This window comes from Stegostoma tigrinum, chromosome 26 (assembly GCF_030684315.1).
Source record: "Stegostoma tigrinum isolate sSteTig4 chromosome 26, sSteTig4.hap1, whole genome shotgun sequence".
Lineage (NCBI taxonomy): Eukaryota > Metazoa > Chordata > Chondrichthyes > Orectolobiformes > Stegostomatidae > Stegostoma > Stegostoma tigrinum.
Window position 1 is genome coordinate 9,069,244 of NC_081379.1, and position 26,142 is coordinate 9,095,385.

Genomic DNA, 26,142 nt, shown 5'->3' on the forward strand with positions numbered 1-26,142 from the left:
TGACACTGGGAGAAATTCAGAGGCATACTGAAAGAGTTTGAGCCCTGAGTAAAGGGAGGCCTTGCAGTTATTATAATAAATTGTGATGTTTCCAGATGCTTGGGCTCTGGGGAAGGAATGTCACCAAATCAAAAACTCGAGGATTTGCCCATTCCTTTTCGGGGCAAGCTGTGGCCAGTCTTGCCAGCTGCTTAAAACCATTGAATTTTGATCCTAACTGATCTGGCAATTTACAATTCTCCATAAGGTCAGCACTCAATTATCCTTTGGGCTTTTAAAAATTTGTTCCAATCAAACGCTTGCTGAATGGTGACTGATTGGCAACGTGCTGTCAGGGGTCATAAATGAGCTTTCTTCACACAGAGGATCACACAAAATGGTGACAGGGACCAATTCTCCCCTCATACCTGCACCAGACAAACAATAGAGCAGGAGATAACAAGGTGTGGAGCTGGGTGAACACGGCAGGCCAAGCAGCATCAAGCAGCAGGAAGGCTGACGTTTCAGGCCTGGACCCTTCTTCAGAAATGATGCTGCTTGACCTGCTGTGTTCATCCAGCTCTACACCTTGTTATCTTAGATTCTCCAGCATCTGCAGTTCCGACTATCTCTGAAACAAAAGAACAAGTCAGCTCTGGCCTGGCCGAACTCAAGCATCAGGCCTATATTTCCGTTTGCCTTTCTCTTAAGACTATATTAAAAAAAAGTCCCAGGAGTCATCCATTTGGCTCTTCGGGCCTGCTCAATACGTTCATGGTTGACAATTCTCATGTCTACTTTCCTCACTGATCAAGAATCTATCAATGTCAGCCCTAAAGCTACTCAAGGACTCTGACTTCAGAGATCAGCTGTGGCAAGAAATTCCAAAGATTCACAGCCCTCCGGCAGAAGAAATTCCTCTGCATCTTATTCTTAAATTGATGCCCCTTAATTCTGAGACTACAGCCTCTGGTCTTAAGCTCTTACATGAGAGGAAACATCCTCTCAGTATTTACCCTGTCAAGTCCCTTAAGAATCTGAAATGCTTCAATGAGATCACCTCTCATTCTTCTAAATTCCAGTGAGTAGAGTCCCAATCTGTTTAGTTTTTGCTAATAAGACAATCCCTCCATTTCAGGGATCATCCTTCTGACCCTTCTTATTTGCAGTGTGATCAGAGATGGGTGCATGTTGCACCAGCATTAGAGGAGAGGGGCACATAAACATTATGGAGTATGTTCAAGCATTGTGATTTTACCAGAAAAAAATATAGTAGACATTTTTAGGGGCAATGTAACATTGATATTAAAACTCTAAGAAAATCTTTCTCATCATTGGAGAGAGTAAATAAGTGCTACATACTATCTCTGTCTGACAATAGAGAATCTAACCATCTCCCATTGATATTCAATAGCATTATCCAGTCTTAAATACTCCACCATCAATCTGTTTTGAAATATCATTGACCAGAAACTATATTGGTCGTGCCATCTAAATAGGTACAAGAGCAGATCAGTCTGCTGTGGTAAACCCATATCCAGAACACCAGCGTCAGTCCATCATTTGGCAAAAGTCAGAAATGTGATGGAATACTCTCAACATTCCTGGCTAGGTGCGGCCCTTAGGAAGCTTAATATCATTCAGAATCCCCTCGCAGGCACCCATAACAGCATTTTAACTACAACACAGAACTGCAGATGCTGAAAATCTGAAACAAAAACACAAAGAGAGGAAAAAAGCAGAGTCAACATTCCGAGTCCAGGAACTTCATAAATGCCTTCACCATTCACTCCAACCACCAATAGCGCACTCGGATAGCAGTATACCAATTACAGAATATAATCATTGCACCCCTCTAAGGCACCTTCAACAACATATTCAAAATCCACAACCCCCACCATCCAGAAGGACAAGGGCAGCAGGTGCACGGGAGCATCATTAACTGCAAGTCCCCCTTCAAGGCATTCGCAATCCTGACTTGAAACTACATCACCGTTACTTGACTGTCGCTGGGTGAAAATCTTAAAATTCCTTTTCTGTGGGTCTATCTACAGCATGTGGACTGTAGTGGTTCAAGGAGGCAGCTCAGCACCACCTTGTGAAGGGCAGGTAATAAGCAGTGACCCGCCCACTGATGCCCACAGCTCATGAATAAATGAGGAGGAAGTGAAATTACTGTTGCAGCAGATCCAGTGCAATTCTTGAGAGGGTGGGTCAGCTTAAAGGAATGGTCACCGGACCCGAAACGTTAACTCTGATTTCTCTTCACTGATGCTGTCGACCTGCTGAGCTTCTCCTGCAATTTCTGCTTTTTCTTTAAAATCACAATTCCTCCGCTTGAGCCCCCTACGCTTCAGTGACCAACAGCGGGTCGGAGTAGAAGATGGTGCATTTGAGCCCTGAGTTGAATACAGAGCAGCTGAAGGCACAACATGATGCCTGCAGCTGCCAAATCAGTCCTGTTGCTAAACAAGAGAATTGAGATGATGCCAGCCTCTTTGGGATCCAGTCCATGATTCTAGGTACAAGTGCATGGCCTTCCTTCTCAATAACTCATTCCAATAGGGGCATTTGTTAAACTCACAGCAGTTTAATATGCGATGATGGACAAAGTGTTACTTGATCCAGACATTAGGCAAGAATAATTACTTTGCAGATATTCATAATCCTTATGCATTAAAACTCAGTATCAAATCCATTAATTCCAACAAATAATTGTAAATCCAGTTTTATTACATGCATTGCCATGTGAATTAACCAAACGTTTTCCAGTTTAAAGACCAGCCATCTATATCATCTTCTATCTGGCAGGCATAAGGGCGAGTTGTTACAATTCAGAACTAGTGAGGACCCACCATTACCCAGATCTCCAAACCAGCTGTCTCTCTGGGACCAAACTCATGAACTGCTGGAATTATTTTAAAATTCTCCATTGTTAAGTTAGGGATATTACTGGCAAGGCTAGTATTTATTTGCTATCTCTACTGCCCTTGAGCAGACACACTGTCTTCTTGAGCCACTGTGATCGGTGACGTATAAATTCACCCAGTGTGCTGCTGGGGAGATCCAGTCTTTTTACCCAACACAGGGGCAGAGAAGGACTGGTGGTATCCCCCTCAGTCAGGATGGCATGTGACTTCAAAACCTAGGCCTATGCAATGAGTGTTTATAGGCTTCCTCCCCTTCAACATTATCCAGCCATCTGTTCCTTTCTTTTAGATAGTTTCCTAACCAACCCGCTCAGCAATGCTATTGCACACCCCTGGAACAGGTGGGACTTGAACTCACATCTCCTGAATTATAGGTAGGAGTACTATGACTGCACCACAAGAGCCCCTCACTTCTTTGTTTCTCTTCAATGGTCAATGCAGCAAGAGCTGATGATGCTGACTGAGCTGATGAATTAAGCGGCTGTGAAAATAATGGGGTAACAGGCAACACCAGGTGTGATAAGAACTGAGTGATTGAATTATCAACAAACACTCTCCACAAGGAAAAGTATTTTTGTGTTGTATTTCACTAACAGGCTTAGCTCCTCCATGCCAACACTTAATAAGTTTCCCCTTAAAGATATTTATGCCAGTCGCTTCAATTAGCTCTTTTGGAAGCAAGTTCCTCACTGTAAACCTCCTCTGGGACAATAAAGTTCCTCCTGAACGCCCAACTGGATTCTGGTAAGTAATTAGCTCGTACTGATGCCCCTTGGTTTTGCACTGTTTCCTGTTCAGTCTGCTGAACCTTTTCATACATAGAACATAGAACAGTACAGCACAGTACTGGCCCTTTGGCCCACGATGTTGTGCTGAACCTTTACCCTAAACCTAAGGTCCATCTAACCTCCACCCCTACCTTATACTACTAATACATTTAAAAGGCCTCAACTGATCACTGGATATCCACACAATTTCCTGGTCCCATGATTCCATTTTCTGCAGGAGTGCTCCATCTGACCTTGGAAAACGCATTGCAAACTGTGAAAGGCCATTTGAACCTATCTAAAACGCACTAATAGGAGGTGCATGACAAGTCAAAAGATCTAGATGAAGTTGCCAACACTACTAATGATATTGATAACGTTTTGAACATATTTAAGAGTCAAAAAAGCTTGCCAAAGCAGAACTTTGTGTTAACACTTTTGCTAGATGGTGCTGTAATCTGTGTGATCAAAGCTAGCACATTATATTAGGTCAAGTGGCTGTTACAGAAAGTTTGAAGCCAGACCTGTAGCTGCTTACGACCAGATGTTAGTATTCAGAGAACATGTGGGTTTTATAACCACAAAAATGGTGCTTTCATCATCCTGAACCATTACATCACTATCTACTGGTATAATTGCACAGATTACACCAAGCTCATGTGACAGTAATTTCAGAATTTGCTTCATTGCTTTAATGTTCTATAAATACAAGGAAAGATTAGAGAAACTGGGCTTATTCTCCTGGGGGCAGAGATGAAGGTGGTACGGTGGCTCAGTGGCTAGCGCTACTGCATCACAGCACTAGGGACCCAGGTTCAATCCCAATCTTGGGTGACCATTTGTATGAAGTTTGCACATTGTCCAAGCATCTGTGCAGGTTTACTCTGGGAGCTCTGGTTTACTTCCACAGTCCAAAGATATGTGGGTAAAGTGGATTGGCCATGCTAAATTGCCTATAGTGTCTAGACAATGTGTAAGTTAAGTGGGTTAGCCAGCTGAAATGTAGGGATAGGATAGGGTAGGGTATGGAGGTGAGTCTGGGTGGGATGCTCTTCAGACAGTCAGTGTGGACTTGTTGGGTTGAATGGCCTGTTTCTATGCTGTAAGGATATTATTCCATGGAAGATTAAAGGTGTTCAAAATTATGATTGACTTGGATAAGGTAAAGAAGGATATTCTGTTTCCATCAGTTACTACTGTCGGTAACTAGGGGTCATAGTTTCAAGGCTCTTAGCAAGACAGCTAGAAGTGAGACAAGGAAAAACTTCTTTACTCAATTGTTAGGATTTGGAATGTGCTGCCTGGGAGAGTGGTGCAAGTCAATTCCATTGGAGGTTTCAAAAGAGAATTGAATATATATTTGAACATGAATAATTTGGAAGGCGATGGAGATAGGGCAGGAGAGTGGGATCTCTTGGGAGCTGGTACTGATACAATAAGTTGAATGGCCTCCCTCTATACTTTAAAAATCTGTGATTCTATGACTACACAATTCTGTCTATACTTTTACATTTGGACTAATTTACACAGGTGATTTCTCAATAAAGCACGCTGAATGGAATCAGCAAAATCCTGGGAATACTTTGGAGCAACTTTCTGACATTTTACCTCCAGCCCGATAGCTTTGTAAACAAACAGAAGCGACAGTAAACTTCATAAACACCTTCAATTCCATCCAATGCCAGAGGCTACAGACAGTCACAGCTATTTCAAAAATAACTTGTTCTGGAAGGAGATTATCACAGCAACTGTAAAGAATAGTAATGTTATTTTCATGTGCTTTGAGTGAATGTGACCACATCAAAATGAGAAGAGCTACAGGAATGGGTAACAAGGCAATGAAATGAACTGGGTAGCTCTTCCAGAAGGGCGCTGTTAACCTAACATGTGAAAATGGCCTCTTCTATGCTGTAACTTCTCTGTTTCTTTCCATAATTAGACACATTTAACAATTTGCCTGTGAGTCCAGTGGTACAAAAACAATTTGAATGAGGGGCACTTGCAGAATTTGGAGGAGGAATGAAAGATCCTATGGTGGAGAAATGGGAAGGAAGAATTTGCCTCCTGCATGCAACAAAGGCTTGCTGGACAATAATCAGAGCATGGCACGCAGCTCTGACCTTCCGCAAAGTCGGGGGGAGCTAAATCCAGTTACTGTCACTGTCCTGTCTTAGACTAGATAATTTAAAAGGGAGGAAAGATTTTCATTTCTTTTGCACCTTTCATGATAACAACACATCACAAAGTGCTTTACAACTAATGTAGTATTTATGAAGCACAGTAACATTGCAGTTCCAGAAATGGAGCAGCCAATTTACACACAGTAAGCCCCCGCACATGGAATGAATAGTTGGATCACCTGCTGATGTTGACTGAGGGTTAATAGTGACCAGGACACTGTGAGAAACTACTTCCTCAAGTTCTACTTCAAAACAGTATTTTGTGATCTTTTACGCTCGTCTAAGAAAGCAGAAGTCTCGAGAAGCCCAACACTGCAGTACTCCCTTGATATTGCATTGAAGTATTAGCCACAATTGTTAGTTCAGGTCTCTGCAGCAAGGCTTCAACTCCCACCTTTCTAATACAGATTATGTGTGGTTCCCATTCAGATGTTAACTGGTACAACTAGCACAGCTCAGAGGCTTGACCTGTGACCTCGTTGTTCTGCGTGCCTGTGTTTATCCTTTATGGATTCCTTGGTGTCAATTCTTTACATGGTGTTGCTTCTGGGCAGTAAATCAGCAGCATTGCTCTAAATCACTGAATAACCAAGAAACACTCATGATTTTCATCGTTCATGCAAACAATTTGGATGTGAATTTAACTTTGCTTGTTTGTGCTAAAATTGGTGGTATAGTGGACAGTGAAGTAAGTTACCACAGAGTACAGTGAGACTTTGATCAGAATGGCCAATGGGCAGATGGAGTTTAATCTAGATAAATGTGGCGTGCTGCATTTTGGAAAGGCAAACCAGGGCAGGACTTGTACACTTAATGGTAAGGTCTTGGGAACATTGCTGAACAAAGAGACCTTGGTGTGCATGTTTATAGTCCCTTCAAAGTGGAGTTGAAGATAGACAGGATAGTGAAGAAGGCTTTTAGTATGCTTGCCTTTATTGGTCTGTGCATTAAGTATAGAAGGTGGAATGTTATGTTGCGGCTGTACTGGACATTGGTCAGGCCACTTTTGGAATACTGTATTCAGTTATGGTCTGCCTACTACAGGAAGGATGTTGTGAAAGTTAAAAGGGTTCAGAAATGATTCACAAGGATGTTGCCAGGGTTGAGCCATAGGGAGAGGCTGAATAGACTGGGGCTATTTTCCCTGGAGTTTTAGACAGTGAGGGGTGACCATGTAGAGGTTTATAAAATCATGAGAGGCTTGGGTAGGGTAAGTAGGCAAGCCTTTTCCCTAGTGCGGGAGAGTCCAAAACTACAGGGCATAGGTTTAAGGTTAAAAGGAACCTAACAGGCAACATTTTCACACAGAGAGTGGTGTGTGCATGGAATGAGCTGTCAGAGAAGGTGGTGGAGGCTGGTACAATTACAACATTTAAAAAGTACCTGGATGGGTCTATGAACAGGAAGGGTTTAGAGAGCTTTGGGCTAAATACTAACAAATGGGACTAGACTAATTTAGGATACCTGGTTGGCATGGATGTGTTGGTTTGAAGGGTCTGTTTCCATGTTGTGCATTTCAATGACTCTATGTCTCCATCCACACTCTCAAGAGAAGGATGGACATACTTTGGTTATTAAAGTACAAGAAAGCAAGGGTGAAATGTACTCCAGCAAAAGCCAGCAACATTAAAAATACTAAACTGGGGTAAAAGTGCTGTGAGCAGGTGGTTATAGGATCATAGAGTCATAGAATCCCTACAGTGTGGAAACAGGCCCTTTGGCTCAACTAGTCCACAATGAGCCTCAGAGTATCCTACCCAGACCCATCCCCCTATAACTAACCTAACCTACACATCCCTTAACACTACAGGCAATTTAGCATGGCCAAGCCACCAAGCCTGCACATCTTTGGGCTGTGGGAGGAAACCGGAGCACCCAGAGGAAACCCATGCAGACACGGGGAGAAGGTGCAAACTCCACACAGACAGTTGCCGGAGGCTGGAATCGAACCTGTTGTTGTGAGGCAGCAGTGCTAACCACTGAGCCACTGTGCTGTCCCAAGCGAAGAAGCCCTTCATCCCTGGGTGGGTCCGAACCACCAACCTTTCAGTTAACAGCTGAAAGTTAGTGGGAACTGAACTCAGATCATTTTTAAGAGATTATAATTCCTCTTCTTTAACTGAGCGTTTGCTTTGCCAATCATTTGTGGATCTGAAGCTCTCTGGCTTCATCTCTCATGCCTGTAAACTAGTGCTACCTCTTTCTACAAGTTTGCTGGAACTCCTTCCGCAGCACATCAGCTCTTGGTGTGTTGCATCAGTGTTGGGTTGTGTAGGTGCGAAAGTTTACCGCATTAATTAAAGTCAAGGTGGAAGTTTACGCAAGCTGACAATATTCCTGGCATGCTCTGAGAAAGACCTTTGTAATGAGAAAGCCCATCTAGAAACTATCAGCATGTAGTCACTTGCTTATCTCCTCAGTCTCTCCCTGAGAGTGCACAGCCATCTCTGCAATGAATCAATACTTTCAGGTAGTCTACTGCACCCATACACACCTCATGCTCGCATTGCAGACCCTGAATGCACACTGCTACACAATGATCAATAGTGGATTGAAGTTCATTTTTATTGCTTGTCCATGGGTTGTAGCTTGGCAAGAGGGTCAGTTTAGCTCAGTACGCTTGGTGGCTCAGTTGAGAATTAGTGTAATGCCAACAGTGTGGGTTCAATTCCTATCACCAGCTGATGTGCAATGAAGCATTCTCCTCCTCAACCACTTCCCTTGCCTCAGGGATCATGATCCGCAGGAAAAACCAAGACCAGTCATCTCTCTATGATGAAAACCATAAGAACTGCGGATGCTGTGAGTCAGGAACAAAAACAAAGTTGCTGGAAAAGCTCAGCAGGCCTGGCAGCATCTGTGGAGGAGAAAACAGAGTTAATGTTTCAAGCCCAGTGACCCTTCCCCTATGATGACCTGGTAAGTCTATGGAAACTTGACTTGAGCGAGGGCAGCATTTATTAAGAATGAATCATATTGCTGTCTGCCTGGAGTCATATGTACACCAGATCATGAAAAGATGGCAGATTTTCTTCCCTTCAGGGCATGAAATGGGTTTTACAAAGTTCATGGTATAAGAGATAACACACTGGCATGGAGAGGGGATCAGCTGGACGGGAAATAGAAGGTAGGCACAAATTCATAACTTTCTGGGTCAGCAAGGTGGAATGATTAGTGTGCCACGTGAATTAACTTCTACATTTTATACAAATGACTTACATGAAGGACCAAAGGTACAGTTGCTAAATTTGCTGATGTTATGAAGGCAGGTATGAAAATAAATTGTAAAGAGGACATAAGGCGACTATAATAGGATATAGATAAATTAAGTGAGTGGGCAAAGAGCTGGCAAAAAGTCAAATTGTCAATTTTGGCCGATGGAATAAAATAAAATGCATGTAACAGACATCTGGCCTGGCTGCGCCCATTTTCAGGGAAAATGGCTCAGTGGTTAGCCCTGCTGCCTCACAGCACCAGGGAGCCTCATCCAATTCCAATCTTGGGCAACATCTTGTGCAGAGGTTGCACATTCTCCCCATGTCTGTGGAGGTTTCCTCTGGGTGCTCCAGATTCCTCCCACAGTCCAAAAATGTGCAGATTAGGTGGATTGGCCATGCTAAATTACACAGAGTGACAAGGGATGGATATGGCTGGGTGGATTAGCCATGGGCAGTGCAGGGTTACAGGGATAGGGTGGGTCCAGGTGGGATGCCCTTCGTATGGTCGGTGTGGACTCAATAGGTTGAATGGCCAGCTTCCACACTGCAGGGATTCTAGGATTCTATGAAAATCATCTAAATAATGAGAGATTAGAGAGCTCTGGGATGTGGAGGACCTGAGTATCCTACTACATGAATCACAGAAAGGTTAGTATGCAGGCACAGCAAGAGAAGACTGCTTGAATATCACTGCAAGAAGAGTTTAATAAAAGAAGTGGTCAAATTGTGCTTCAGTTAAACAGGGAAATGTGACCGCATCTGAAGTATTTGCCTCCCTATTTGAGAAATCATGTAAACATGTTGGAAGTAGCTCTGAGCAGCTTACCTGAACTAACAACTAGATTGACTCCCTCGTCCGCTCCATACTCCCCACCAGCCCCAACACCCCTGGCAGTTTTCACTGCAACTGCCTGAAGTGCTAGACCTGCCCTCATACCTCTCCTATCAGCCTGATCCCAGGCCCCAAGAAAGCTTTCCACAATAAACAGATGTTCACCTGCATATCTGCTAATGTGTAATACTGTATCCGTTGCTCCTGATGTGGCCTCCTCTATGCTCGGGGAAACCAAGCGGAGGCTTTGAGACCGCTTTGTGGAACACCTACGCTCTGTTCGTGACAAACGACTACACCTCCCAGTTGCAAACCACTTCAACTTCCCCTCCCACTGTTTGGATGACATGTCCATCCTGGGCCTTCTCCAGTGCCACAACGATGCCACCCAAAGGCTGGAGGAACAGCACCTTATATTTCGCATGGGAACCCTGCAGCCCAATGGTCTCTATGTGGACTTCATAAGCTTCAAAATCTCCCTAAACACAACCTCATCGTAACACCAAAAACAAAGGTGCTGGAAAAACTCAGCAAGCCTGGCAGCATCTGTGAAGGAGAAACAGAGTTAACGTTGCAGGTCTAGTGACCCTTCCTCAGAGCTGATGGTGGCTGGGAAAACATCAGTTTACATGCAGAAAATAGGGAGGTGGGTAGGGTAGAGAGTAAATGATAGGATAGAGTCCAAAGAGAGAGAAAGACAGTTGGACAGACAAAGGAGTTGCTAACGATCAGGCTGGGAGGGTGAATAGTTGTTAATGGGGACTGTTAGTGACTAACAACAGGGGTGTGTAGTGGCAGGCTATGTAGTGACAAGGCCTGGTGTGTGGGGTTGGGGGCTGGGACATGGGGGAGTTTAGGCCCTAAAATTATTGAACTCAATATTGAGCCCGGAGGGCTATAGGGTCCCCAAGCAGAAAATGAGGCATTGTTCCTCTAACTTGTCTGGGGCTTCACTGGAACACTATAGCAAGCTGGAGACAGAGATGTTGGCCAGGGAGAAGGGTGGTGCATTGAAATGGCAGGCAATGGATAGTTCAGTGTCTTTTTTGCAAGTAGAACGTAGATGTTCTGCAAAGCGGTCACCAAATTATGCTTTGTTTTCCCAATGTAAAGGAGACCAACATTGTGAGCAGTGAATGCAGTAGTCTAGATTCTGGGAAGTGCAGGTGAAGTGTTGCTTCAACTGGAAGGTATGTTTGGGCCCTTGGATACTGGGGAGGGAGGAGGTAAATGGGCAGGTGTTGCACCTTCACTGGGTACAGGGCAAAGTGCCTTAGGGCTGTGGGGAGCTGTTGGGGGTAAAGGAGGTGTGGACCAGGGTGTCCTGGAGGGAACGGTCCCTGTGGAAGGCGGATAAGGGAGGGGAGGGGAGTATGTGTCTGGTGGTGGCATCTTGCTGGAGGTGGTGGAAATGGTATCTGATGAACTTCTGGATGTGGATGCTGGTGGGCTGGTAGATGAGGATAAGGGGGACCCTATCGCTGTTGCGGGAGGGAGGAGAAGGGGTGAGGGTGGAAGTGCGGGAAGAGCTGGGGAATCCTCGGTTGAGGAAGAAGGTGGGCATTTCGGAGGCTCCCTTGTTGAAGTTGTCCTCGTCTGAACATATGCGACGGAGACAGAGGAACTGAGCGAATGGGATGGAGTTGCCACAGGAAGTGAGATGTGAGGATGTATAGTCCAGGTAGCTGTGGGAGTCGGTGGGTTTGTAATGGATATTAGTGGCCAGTCTATCCACAGAAATGGAAACAGAAATGTCAAGGAAGGGAAGGGAGGAGTCAGAGATAGACCAGGTGAAAGTGAGGGCAGGGTGGAAATTGGAGGCGAAATTGATGAAGTTTTTCCATTCTTGGCGAGAGACGGAAGCAGCACCAATGATATCATCAATGTGTTGGAGAAAGAGTTGTGGGTGGGGGCCGGAATAGGACTGGAAGAGGGAATGTTTCGTGTACCCCACGAAGAGACAGACATAACTAGAGCCCATGCAGGTACCCATGGCAACCCGTCTCTTACCTGAAGAACATGAGAGGAGTTGAAAGAGAAGTTGTTGAGGGTGAGGACAAGCTCGGCCAAGCGGACGAGGGTGGTGGTGAGTGGGAATGGTTCAGGGCTTTGCTCCAGGAAGAAGCGGAGAACCCTAAGACCCTCCTGGTGGGGCACTGATGTGTAAAGGGATTGCACATCCATGGTAAAGAGGAGGTGGCTGGAGCCGGTAAACTGGAGGTTTTGAAATTAGCAATAAGACGTCAGATGAATCATGGATGTATGTGGACATGGATGGGACCAGGGTAGAAGACTGAGTCAAGATAAGAAGGAATGAGTTCTGTGCGGCACAAGCAGGCTGAAACAATGGGTCTGCCTGGACTCCACGAAATTGACTGAAACATGTAAGATCTTGAGGGGTCCTGACAGTCTGAATGTGGCATGGATGTTTCGCCTTGTGGGAGAATCATGAACCAGGCTTCACTGTTTCAAAAACGGATTTCCCTCTCACAGAGGATCATGAGTCTTTGGAACTGTCTTCCTGCAAAGGTGGTGAAAGCAGAAATATTCAAATATTTTTAAGGCAGAGATCCTTAGTCAGTATAAGGAGCGAAAGGTAAGTGGGAGGGAGATGGGAATGTGGAGGAATCCGATTAGTCATGACCTCACTGACTGGCACAGCAGCCTTGAGGGACCAAGTGGCCTACTCCTGCTCCTAACGGGTACGTTTGTGTGTATAGTCACATGTGGAGAGAAACACTTACATTCTAACATTTTCAAAGCATTGTTTCCTGCCATTTTGATTTATAGAGCTAGAGGCTGAGCAACTCTATTTAATCAAATGCACTGCAGGAATGTATCACAACCGATGCAACAGAAGTGACAAGTCAACACGTGGTTGTAGAAACCACAGATTTTAAATGTACAAATGGAGCATGAAGTGCTTCTTTCACATTTTTGCCAGTTTTCTAATCCCCACTCACACTGGTTTATTTAACCTCTGCAACACCTCTTAGATGTTTAACCCTGAGAAATTTAATGTACCTTTCAAGAGTTGCAAAAGCGGTTTTGAAACTCAACGTTTTCACACCTCCTGACACCTGACATTTCATTGTTGAATTCTGAGCATTTTTCAAAGTGAAGGATTTCAATCAATAATTTTAAGCAGCTTTTTTACCTCAGCATTCTGCTTAGGACCTCTACCAAAAAAAGTGGGGGAAATAAGCAATGTTTTTGATAAATTTATCATGTATTCTCATTTGAAATCATCGTATTTTCGAATCGCGCCTTATCAAGACTATGAGCAGCATAAATAGGCTGGATAGAGAGAGAGAGAAGTTTCCCCTTCGGAGAGAGGTCAATAACCAGAGGACATGGAAGTTAAATGTTTAGAGGGGATTTGAAGAAAATCTTTCCACCCAGAGGACAATGGGAGCCTGGAACTCACTGCCTAAAATGGTGATCAGGTGGGAAGTCCCATAGCATTTAAGAACCATCTAGATGATCACCTGAAACAGCACAGGCTACAGACCAAGTGCTGGAGAATGAGATTAAAATAGGTAGGTTCTTCTTGATGAATGCGAGCATGATGAGCAGGGCCTTTTTCCGTGATGCGATGCTGTATGACTTCATCTCTTTAGCCTGTTCCCCCGAGCCCCCTGCCACAGCCTTACAACCCTCCTTGATCTCTGCTCTCCGCCAATTCGGGCATCACATACATCCCCAGTTGGTAGCTGTACCTTCAGCTGTTTATGTCTTAAGATCTGGAATTATTTCCCTAAATCACCCTAACTCTTCCTTCTCACTTTAGAACCATCTTTAAAATCAACTTTTTGGTCACCTGTCTAACATCTCCTTCTGTAGCTCAGCATCAGAAATATTTGGAAGTGTCATGGTAGTGTTTCTAACACTAAAGGCCACAGTATTATGTGCTGATGCTGACATTTCTGAGCCACATAATCATTGTCAACATTACAGGTTGTCACTACAACTGGCCAGTGACATTAGTGGGCCATGTGATATTTATTCTGATCAGTGCATCATGTCTTGCCTGCTGCAAAAGCAATAACTGAAACACAAGCCTCCCACTTTACTCAATGCCCCATTAAATATCAATAGCCTCATAATCTAACACAGGGAGGCATTAGTGTAGCGGTACTATGGCTGGACCATAAATCCAGAAACTCAGTTACGGCACTGGGAACAGAAACAGAGGCTGCTGCAAAAGCTCAGCAGGTCTGGCAGCATCTGTGAAGAAAAATCAGAGTTAACGTTTCGGGTCCAGTGACTCTTCTTCAGATCAAAAATGTGCAGGTTAGGAGGGTTGGCTATAGTAAATTGTCCATAGTGTCCAGGGATGTGTAGGCTAGGTGGGTTAGTCATAGGAAATGCGGGGTTACAGGGATAGGGTGGGAATCTGAGTGAGGTTCTGTTTGGGGGGGTCAGTGGAGATTCACAAGGCTGAATGGCCTCTTTCCACACTGTAGTGATTTTATGATTCTAGCGACCCCCCACTTTGTGATAGTTACCCTGCATCCTTTTGACCGAAATCTCTTCTTTTACAGTTTTATCAACCAAACTCTCTTATTAACTTTGTTTTGGCAAACAAATGTCAATACATATGCATGAATGTGGGTGGGGAAAGAAAGCAAACAATTGCTTTTTTTGTTTGCTTTTCTGAATTTTTTACTATCGTTTTTAACTCGAAACATTAAACACCAAAGATGTTGTAATGTTTGTGTTGTTTCAAAAGGAAAACACTGAGGCAGGATAAAAGACTGCTCGTTGACTCCTCAGGTCATCTCTGTACATTGATGTCAAGACAGCAAAGTGAAATTGCAAAGGCGAAGAGAGAGACCAAATGGGGCTTCATTGAGTGGCCAACAAAAGTAGGATAACAAAGTGTGGAGCTGGATGAACACAGCAGGCCAAGCAGCATCTTAGGAGCACAAAAGCTGACATTTCGGGCCTAGACCCTTCATCAGAGAGGGGGATGGGGAGAGGGAACTGGAATAAATAGGGAGAGAGGGGGAGGCAGACCGAAGATGGAGAGAAAAGAAGATAGGTGGAGAGGAGAGTATAGGTGGGGAGGTAGGGAGGGGATAGGTCAGTCCAGGGAAGACGGACAGGTCAAAGAGGTGGGATGAGGTTAGTAGGTAGGAATTGGAGGTGCGGCTTGAGGTGGGAGGAAGGGATGGGTGAGAGGAAGAACAGGTTAGGGAGGCAGAGACAGGCTGGGCTGGTTTTGGGATGCAATGGGCAGAGGGGATGAACTGGGCTGGTTGTGTGATGCAGTGGGGGTAGGGGTGTTGACTTGCATGGGGTTGAAATAAATGGACAGCAATTTAAAAATGAATGCAAATTGTGTTTTGAAAACAAATCCATGCCCAAAACTTTTTATTCCTCCTTTCTTTCCTGAAAGTATTACTCATCCCCTCCCCTCCTCCAATCTTGGCTTTCACCCTCTGGTGTCTGGAGATACATGGTCTTGACTTTCAGCCAACATTCTGTTGACTTTCTGGCTTTTTTTGGTTGTTTGGGGAAGGGGGCTGCTGGCATCGAGATGTGGTCTGCTAACAAAGGTCAAGTTAAAAGTTCTGTGACCTTAATGTCAGACTGGGAAGGGATGAATCAGATCATGAGAGGATCACGGCTGAATTCCAAACCATTGTCAGAAGAACAATCATACCAACAGCCAGTAAAATTGCAGGAAGACATAGATTTAACTGAGAATTTTGAACTTTGTCATTTAAATAAATGATCTGATGGCTTGTCAGGACTGTTGTTGCAATTCATTATCACTTAACATTGTAATTTAGTTGAAACACATCTTCATTCCCCAAATTTGTAATCTGGTTATTTTAAAACACCAGTAAGCCATATAAGATATGGAAGGGCACTTACATAAATAGTACAAATAGACTCAAAAGGCAATTTGATGCAATTCTGCTGATAGAAAGGATTGAGGGATTTGGTGAACAGATGGTTTAATGGGAAATGACCTGTCAAGATGGGAAAAGGGTCTGATGATTTGCTTTGTTTCTATTAGATTATTAATAGATGATTCATCTTTTCTATCATATAAATTCATACAGTGTCATTCAAAAACACTGAACAAAATATAGAGAGACTAATAGAGTCATTACAAGAAAGTAACCTAACTCCACTGGCTCACATGACACCATAAACTGTAACAGTGAAATTACAAATCATTAATTTTTCAATCCAGACATCAGAAAGGATCAACAATAGGTAATCCACTGTTAGCACAGCAAGGATCAGGACAATACAGCCTTAGCAAAAACTAAATAATATATAAAATAAATAATAACATTAAAGCCTACAGCTATGTGAAACCATTATTCTAGACTTGACATGTAGCCAACTGTTGAACAATAGAAAGGGCATTTGTCAATGATGCCCATATCCCACAAAATAAATTTTAGAAAATAGTTGAACCAAAGTGGATTAAAGCAAAACATTGCAGATGCTGGAAATCTGTAATAAAAAGAGTAAAGACTGGAGGAACTCAGCAGTTCTGGCAGCATCGTTTTATTTGTCCGTTTATGGATTGTGCGCATCATTGACTAGGCTAGCATTTGTTGCCCATCCCTAATTGCACTAAGGGCAGTTAAGAGTCAATCACATTGCTGTGGGTCTGGAGTGAAATGTCGGCCAAACCAGGTAAGGATGGCAAATTTCATTGCCTAAAGGACATGAGTGAACCAGATGGGTTTTTCAGCCTGTGGACACCATTAGGCCTTCTTTAATTCCAGATTTTTAAAATGTATTTGAATTTCACCAGTTGGTCTGGCACGTTCCTGCACCATATGTCCAGAACATTAGCCTAGAATTCCGGATTATGGGCTCCATTGACATAATGACTAAAATCTTAGAATCACAGAGATATTACACTGCAGAAAGAGGCCATTTGGCTCATCGTGTTTGCAAGGTCTCTGTTATCTAGGGCTATTCTCCTGCCTTTTCCCCACATCCCTGCACATAGTAATGTCTAAAACACCACCAACGTGCTCCTGAATGCCTCCCCTGGGCCTGTAAATCGCTCCCCTGTGGAAACGGAAGCAGAGTTATCATTTCAAGTCCAGTATGACTCTTCCTTTAAATTTCATTTCCTTCTGAAAGAGAGTCGTATTGGACTTAAAATATTCACGCTAAACAAATGCACAACCCATTACCACAGGGAGTGTCAGAAGCAACCAGCATCATTGCATTTAATGAGGAAGAAAAGAACAGAAAGTTATGCTGTTCGAGTTAAATAAAGACGGGTAGGAGGATGCTAACGTGGTCCAAACGTCGGTCAAATGGTTTGTGTCCACATTGAGTATCCCAGGTGAGAGCTAGACCTCCCTTTCCTGTTATTATCCCTCTAATGGCTGGTAAACATTCACAATGAACATCATCTTATCCTATTCATGTTTATTATGGAACGCCAGTGAGTAGGTATATTCATTAGTCTTCTAACAGACTGTGCACAAGCATTTTTTAAAATTAAAACTAGATTTTTCTTTTGAAACGTCAGCAGTACCTCTGCATCAACCAACAATAATATCACAATTGTTGATTGTGATATGTTCTGGTTTTCCTAGTGCTGTTGTTCATTTCACAGTCCCAAGGGAAAGAAATTGAACAATTTCGGGTTTTCAAAGATTGGTTTCCATACTGAAGTTTGAAGCCAATGCGCGAAATAGGTCAATGCATAAAGGTTGGTTGCACTTGTAGGAGAGTTTAGGACCAACGGGCATAATCTCAGAATGATGGATTGCACACTTAAAACAGGGAGGATTGTGACTCATGCTCACTATGCACAGTGGACTGACAAGGCTGTGTCATTAACTAAATTCAGGGCTGAGATAGACAGGTTTTTAAACAGTAAGGGTTATGTGGAAAGAGTTGATGATTATCAGATCAGCTGTGATCTTATTGAATGAAGGAGCAGATTTAAAGGGCAAAATGACATACCTATGCTCCTACAGCTCTTCATATGAATGCTGCTTATTTGTAAGCGAGTTGTGTGTCAGAGCTATGAGCTAGGTGGTCAATGGACAGCGTCCAATGTGCAATGACTGAGATGCTGATGGGTACAGAGAGCTGCCAAGGGATAACAGCACATGACCTTTGCCATGATGCTAAGCATTGATGTCTGTAAGGATGCACGCCAGCTGTGCATTGTGGGACTGGAACACCTTAGTGTGATGAAGCCTGTCTGAATTCATAGGGACAATGGTACCTGGTGTAGTATGTCGCAGAAATGCACTTGCCTAGTGCAAGCACCAATTTGCACTTGAAACATGATATGTAGCATTGAAATTGCAAGGGACCCATAAGCATCCAAATTTTGTGGCCCCGGGTAACTGATGCCTGTTTTAAATTTGCATTCGCCTGTCTACTCAAGACATCTCACAAACAGTTCACTGCAGCATTGTTCCCACCTGTCAGACATGGAGATCTGCCTCTGTCACATTGCCAGCACAAAAAGTACTTCAAAAGATGAGGGTAAAATATTGAGGTCAAACTGAAGCAGGACAGAATACTAATAAGAGACTTCATTCACCTAGGATTAGTTATAAGGTCAATCCAGCTTTAGTAAATGATACATTTGCATTGGTAATTTTTCAAACTGTCCCTTGGGTACTTGTATCCCAATGGGTTAGCCAGATTTCAGAAATGGATTAGTGCAAATAGCATCATTAAGAATGTGTAATTTTCTTTTCTTTGCAAACTAATAATTGCTATGGAGATAAATAAACAGCACCAAGACCCCCAACCCCCACCACCCCTGCATCTGTAACGCCAAGATCCCACAGAAAATGTATCTGATGTAGTGTCAGAGGATTCAATTTCTGCTCTTCACTGCAGAAGACAGGCAATGAATGAGATGAGAAACCAGCAGCAATCGCCAACAACAGATCAAAGAACATACCTCTGTTTTCTTCCTGGTCCCTTGACATCTTCCCCTTCAGGGCCCTGCTCCAACTCCGAAAGTGTTCACCAGATCGCAACTTGTCGGTGGAATCTTGCGAGATTGGTTTCAGCCAGGGTGGGCCATATCTCCGTGGCAACGGCTGGGGTTCCTTTTCCACCACTTCCCTGTAGCCCCTCGCGAAGGGCAGGAAGGCGAATTGCTGGAGACCCCCGGTGCCTACTGAGCCACCCAGGGGTCCGTTAACCGTCCCGTCACCAGGGTAGGACACCTGGCCCATGACGGCACTGTCCCCCACAAACCCCGAATGCAGAAACATCAAGCTACCGGCCATGAGGTAAATGATTATGAAGGTGAAAAATCGGACTGGCTTTCGCCGGAAATACCGCTGGATTTTTATCGCTAATCTGGCCATTCCCGACTCATAACCTTCTTTTTGCGAGTGCTTCTTTTGTAATTCAGGGCTGTGGGTTAAAAACAAAACAGAATACTCTCTCAATCAGCAGCTCAAAGCTTTTCCAAAACAAAAACACAAAGGGAGGAAGTTTTTGTAATCCACACCACGGTTAGATTGGTGACACTATTATTCAATTCGACTATTTCCTCCCAATTTATGCTTCAGTAGTTTTGTGTTTCCTTGCGATAAAGATCGTATTCAAAAGACTCTGGCATTCCCAAGGCGATTGTTCATTGGGTCGCTGTCATCATTACAGTGTTTGACAGAGCTATTTATGTTCTTTATCAATGAAATGAGAGGGACTCTTCCACTCCACCCACAGTCTGCCCACACCCTACACCCTCTGCTCAGAGTGAGAGGATATTTTACTCATCCAAATTTCTGTCAGCTGAGACACCGCCTAGCAGAGCAGGATGTAATCTTGTATCCACACCAGGCTGTCTTTGCTGAGTATTTTGATGTCTTCCTCCCTATTTAAATTCTTCAGAAAGACGCTGGGGAGCTGAGTGATGGACGATTCATATCTGGTAAGTGTTTGTGGAGATGGTTTGATCGTGGTTGAGCTGACACAGATCCCAATTCCTTTTCCAATCCCGAACGCCAGCTTCTTGCGAGCATCCTTCAGTTCAGGGTGGTGGAGAATTTCAAGTTCTCCCACTCTCACCGTACCCTTCATGTGAAGGGACCACGTTCTGTTCTTCGCCCAGCAGGCTCCTTCTCACTTCATCCATCTGCACAGGGTCAGTTCCTGCAAAATCAGAAAGGCACACAAAAATCAAAACTGTGGTGTGTGTGTGTGTGTGTGTGTGTGTGTGTGTGTGTGACCTTTGCTGAATGAGAGAGAGAGGCAGCACTTCAGACAATAGTCAATCTGTAACCTGAGGATCAAATTAACTTTATGGATCTGAGAAGCAGTTTTCTAGTCATTAACAACTTTGCAAAATGTCAGTCATACCAGTAAAAATACTGCCAGTCAGTTTTAAAGCCCTCATCTTCGGAGCTGTGACATTCCAGAATGTGTTTCTTCTTTCCTTCATCACTTATCATTCTGATCATTAAAAACCCTCAGGGCAACATAGAACATAGAACATAGAATAGTACAGCACAGAACAGGCCCTTCAGCCCACAATGTTGTGCCGACCATTGATCCTCATGTAGGCACCCTCAAATTTCTGTGACCATATACATGTCCAGCAGTCTCTTAAATGACCCCAATGACCTTGCTTCCACAACTGCTGCTGGCAACGCATTCCATGCTCTCACAACTCTCTGCGTAAAGAACCTGCCTCTGACATCCCCTCTATACTTTCCACCAACCAGCTTAAAACTATGACCCCTCGTGCTAGCCATTTCTGCCCTGGGAAATAGTCTCTGGCTATCAACTCTATCTATGCCTCTCATTATCTTGTATACCTCAATTAGGTCCCCTCTCCTCCTCCTTTTCTCCAATGAAAAGAGACCGAGCTCAGTCAACCTCTCTTCATAAGATAAGCCCTCCAGTCCAGGCAGCATCCTGGTAAACCTCCTCTGAACCCTCTCCAAAGCATCCACATCTTTCCTATAATAGGGCGCCCAGAACTGGATGCAGTATTCCAAGTGCGGTCTAACCAAAGTTTTATAGAGCTGCAACAAGATCTCTCGACTCTTAAACTCAATCCCCCTGTTAATGAAAGCCAAAACACCATATGCTTTCTTAACAACCCTGTCCACTTGGGTGGCCATTTTAAGGGATCTATGTATCTGCACACCAAGATCCCTCTGTTCCTCCACGCTGCCAAGAATCCTATCCTTAATCCTGTACTCAGCTTTCAAATTCGACCTTCCAAAATGCATCACCTCACATTTATCCAGGTTGAACTCCATCTGCCACCTCTCAGCCCATCTCTGCATCCTGTCAATGTCCCGCTGCAGCCTACAACAGCCCTCTACACTGTCAACGACACCTCCGACCTTTGTGTCGTCTGCAAACTTGCTGACCCATCCTTCAATTCCCTCGTCCAAGTCATTAATAAAAATTACAAACAGTAGAGGCCCAAGGACAGAGCCCTGTGGAACTCCACTCACCACTGACTTCCAGGCAGAATATTTTCCTTCTACTACCACTCGCTGTCTTCTGTTGGCCAGCCAATTCTGTATCCAAGCAGCTAAGTTCCCCTGTATCCCATTCCTCCTGACCTTCTGAATGAGCCTACCATGGGGAACCTTATCAAATGCCTTACTGAAGTCCATATACACCACATCCACAGCTCGACCCTCATCAACTTTTCTAGTCACTATGGTGTCATTCTAGTCAACATGGTGGCTCAGTGGTTAACATTGTTGCCTCACAGAGCTAGGGACCCAAGTTTGATTCGTCGACTGTCTGTGTTGAGTTTGCATGTTCTCCCTGTGTCTCCAGGGGTTTGCTCCAGTTTCGTCTCACAGTCCAAAGATTTGGTTTGGCAATGCTAAATTGCCCATAGTGCCCAGGGATGCACAGGCTAGTTGGATTAGTCATGGAAAATGCAGGGTTAGAGGGATAGGGCCGAGTCTAGTTAGGATGCCCTTTGGAAGGTAGTTGTGAACTTGATGGGTTGAATGGCCTGCTTGCACACTGTAGGGATTCTATGATTTAATTGAAAATACTGGAAATGTTCATTAGGTCTGGCGAATTCCACATGTGGGAATATAAACAGATTTGATATTTCAGGTTGAGGAGCTCTGAGTCAGTTTGATGGACCATAAATTTTTGGTGCAACATTCAGGTGTGGTAGTGAATCATAAAGAGAGATACCCCCAAGCTGAGCTCAATTAACTAGCCACAGCAGTGAATTTACAGTAATTGTACAATGGGCCTGTGCTTTTTTAGCTACTTAGTGGTACATGGTCTCCTGCTCCAGCGACTGAAGACTCTACTTATGTTCTGTAAATTAGGACAACATTGGGAGCATTCATTCACAAGCACACAGAAACAGCCCCAGTGTGGATTTGTGATGTTGCTAGGTTCAGACATTCTTAAAAATGTGACTATATTTCAATATAGGTCAATCCACTTAGTTGACCACAGCAACACAACATACATCCTCTGTTCAATAAAGCACAGAGACAACAAGGTGTAGAGCTGGATGAACACAGCAGGCCAAGCAGCATCAGAGGAGCAGGAAAGCTGAGGTTTCGGGCCTAGGCCCTTCTTCAGGGAGAATGGGGGGGGGGGAGGGGATTCTAAAAAGGGAGAGAGGGGGAGGTGGACAGAAGATAGATAAAGGAGAAGCTAGGTGAAGAGGAGACAGATACAAATGTTGCCAGATCTACGGAGTTTCTCCAACAATTTCTGTTTTTGTTTTGCTCTAAGCATCTTTGCTAACCAAAAATCTATCAATTTCAGTTTTGAAGCAGTCGGTTGACCTCACATCACCAGAGTTTCAGAGTGAGCAAAGGAGTGCTTCTTAACATCACATTGAACTCAATCTACTCAATGCGTTCATATTGTTATGCCCCAATACATTCTGAATGATTTTTAAAAATATTTTAAAATTGACCATAAAAGGCTGACAGATGATGATTGTCTGTGGATTACTTGATTTCTTTTGTGGATTGAACGCACTCTTAAAAGGGAACAGAGGAATATTCCAAATTGATGTAGTGTCAATGGCTTGTGAGGCTGGATGAACACAGCAGGCCCAGCAGCATCTCAGGAGCACAAAAGCTGACGTTTCGGGCCTAGACCCTTCATCAGATTCATCAGACCCTAATGAAGGGTCTAGGCCCGAAACGTCAGCTTTTGTGCTCCTGAGATGCTCTGGGCCTGCTGTGTTCATCCAGCCTCACATTTTATTATCTTGGATTCTTCAGCATCTGCAGTTCCCCTTATCACTAGTATCAATGGCTGTTTTCCTGAAACTACTTAAATTTCTTTATTTTGTTCTGTCACATGATAAGGGCATCACTGGCCAGGCAGCATTTATTGCCCATATCTAATCATCCAGAGGGCAGTTAAGAGTCAACCACATTGATATGGGTCTGGAGTCACATGTAGGCCAGACCAGGTAAGGATGGCAATTTCCTTCCCTAAAGGGCACTTGTGAACCAGATGGGTTTTTCCCCAACAATGGGCAATGGACACATGGTCATGATTAAACTCTTAATTCCAGATATTTATTGAATTCAAATTCCACCATCTGCCATGGCGAGATTTGAACCCAGGTTCCCAGAACATTATCTGAGTCTCTGGATCAACAATCCAGTGATGATACCACTAGGCCATCACCTCCCCTTAAGGATAAAGAGGATAATATTCAATGAATGAATCTTTCAGGCAAAAAGACACTGTCTCAAACATTCCAGGTGTGAAATTCACAACACAGCATATGTTTTATCCCAACTACCTACCCTCATTTGGAAAAGGATTTTGGACTTCAAATAGGGCACATGCCGAGATAGCTATTTTCTGCTGAATGCTTTTAAAACAGCAATAAACTGTTCCACGGGAGTGTTCCATCAGAGAGACATCAAACCAGCTGCAGGTCATCTCAGCAGCAGCAGTAATAAATAGCAATAACCTGAAATTAGCAAAAGACATCTCCTAACCTGTTCCACATTCAAGATCACCTGAAAACGATGTGCAAACTCAACCTTAGACAGAATTACAGCTTACTGAGAATGCTCTGCTTTATAAGGCCACCATTTCAATTAATATATTAACCTGTTTAAGGAACTACAGGCCTGTCACTGGAAACTCAGATAGTCGTAATTCATAATCGAGCTGTTTTGCTTGCATCTGTATCTCATATTCAAGTGTGTGATAGTGTGTATGAAATGAGGAAGTGAGATTTCACATCTTTTTAAAATCTGGTGTCAGTGCCTGATGATAAAGAAATTTATTTGCTTTGAAAATCTCAAAATACTTGCTGGTAGAATTATTTAATAGTTATTCAGAGTAAGATAACACATACCAGTTACATACAAAAATATTTATCAGAGATAGTGAGAAAGAATACCTAAATTCTGTAAATGCCAATGGCTGGCATCTTCTATCTTGCCCATTTACAAAAAAGGTGCTGAGATATGCAGGCTGACCATTTAGAGTGAGGCCGGGTGTAACATCCTCAGATGACATAGCCGCATCTGAAATTAGATTCCCATTGGCAGAAATCCACTCAGTGCAAGCTACAGGCCAATCACAGGCTGGTGGTTCTTGCACTGAGTGTCACTGAATCTGTTACCAATAGATTCAAGCATAGCTTCTTCTGTGCTGTTATCAGATCGGACCCTTCATATATTAGAGTTGATCTTTCTCTGCACCTTCTCTGTAGCTACAACACTATATTCTGCATTCTGTTCTATTACCCAAGGTATGATTTGTCTGGTTCACACGCAAAACAAAACTTTTCACTGTATCTCTGTACAAGTGACAATAATAGATCACATCAAATCACTGTGAAGTCTAGAGGTGTTGCTAGGATGACATTAACCTCCCAGGTTCCAACGTCACAAGTAACTGCATTCTTGGTTAGTGAGGTGCGGGTGTTCTGGGATTGGGGGATACAGGGACGAGGGGGAACGAGACATTTGGAAGTGAGGACAGTGCGGTGGCTCTGAGTTCTAACTTACAGCTTGCTGCCACACTAGTTTAACACTCAGTTGGGCTGACTCCTTTTCAATTGACTGAACTATAGAACTGTTAAAATATTAGCAGGTTGCCACTGGCCCCACTGGCTTTTCGATTCATACTGGCATCATTACCTTGTGCCAATCTCCTGTTTTTAATTCCCTTATCCACTTGCAGACCATTTCCATCCAAATAGGCATCTTGAATATTTCAATTAAGCCTATCTCCCCTAGATTTTCATTTCTAGGTTGTGATAGTTACACCCCAGGCAGGAACAACCTCTTAATTGGTCCTTAAGTGATGATTAATTGACTGATTCGGATCACCATTGGCAGCAGGGCAGGAAGATCACACTTGGGATACCCTCAGATAGGCGTAGGAAAGCAGCAAAGTTTTTGGCACTGCCTTGTCTCCAGTTAGGTAGCTTTGCAAATTCTAAGCACATTGCCTCCCATTCCGGAAGATTCCATTCCCTGTCCATTTGCAATTTCTGCTCCCATCTACAATATGTGCCTAACCACCAACATTACTATTGAGCAATTGGGAAAACATTCAACCATCATGCATAGAAGGAAAAGAAAACAAGATAGAAAGGCCATAAGAAAGTTCCAATGAAAGATTATAAATATATGAGGAATGTTTAAGGACTCTGGGTCTTAACTTGATGGAGTTTAGAAGGATGAGGGGGGATCTAATTGAAATTTACAGAATACTGAATGACCTGGACAGAGTGGATGTTGGGAAGATGTTTCCATTGGTGGGAGAGCCTAGGACCCGAGGGCACAGCCTTACAGTAAAGGGAAGACCTTTTAGAACGGAGATAAGGAGAAACTTCTTCAGCCAGAGAGTGGTGAATCTGTGGAATTCACTGCCACAGAAGGCTGTGGAGGCCACTCATTGGGACATTTAAGACTGAGATGGATCGGTTCTTGATTATCAAGGTGATCAAGGGTTATGGGGGGAAGGGGGGAGAATGGTGTTGAGAAATTTATTAGCCTTGACTGAATAGCAGAGCTGACTCGATGGGCTGAATGGCCTAATTTCTGCTTCTACGTCTTATGGTCTTATCATAAAATGCCCACTTGGTTTCTCTCTCTATAGACGTTGCCTGCTTAGCTGATTCTCTGTTTCTCTTGCAAAAATAGCATCCTTTTACAAAATCCCGTTATGTCCTTGCTCCTCTCTGTCTTTGCAACCTCATCCATGTCCACAATGCTCCAGGAAATCTGTGATGCTCCAATTCTGGCTATTTTTTAAATGTTTGTTCATGGG

At 43.7% G+C, this 26,142-nt stretch overlaps 1 protein-coding gene across 6 annotated transcripts in view; it reads right to left on the reverse strand.

The window, feature by feature from the left end:
* wscd2 (WSC domain containing 2) overlaps positions 1–26,142 on the reverse strand; it is a 543,379-nt gene that overhangs the window by 289,456 nt on the left and 227,781 nt on the right. For all 6 annotated transcript variants that reach the window (XM_048555729.2, XM_048555734.2, XM_048555732.2 and 3 more), the window contains one exon: positions 18,827–20,031. In XM_048555729.2, coding sequence (XP_048411686.2) covers positions 18,827–19,241 — 415 coding nt within the window. In that variant the 5' untranslated portion in view covers positions 19,242–20,031. The remainder of the gene's footprint in view (positions 1–18,826; positions 20,032–26,142) is intronic.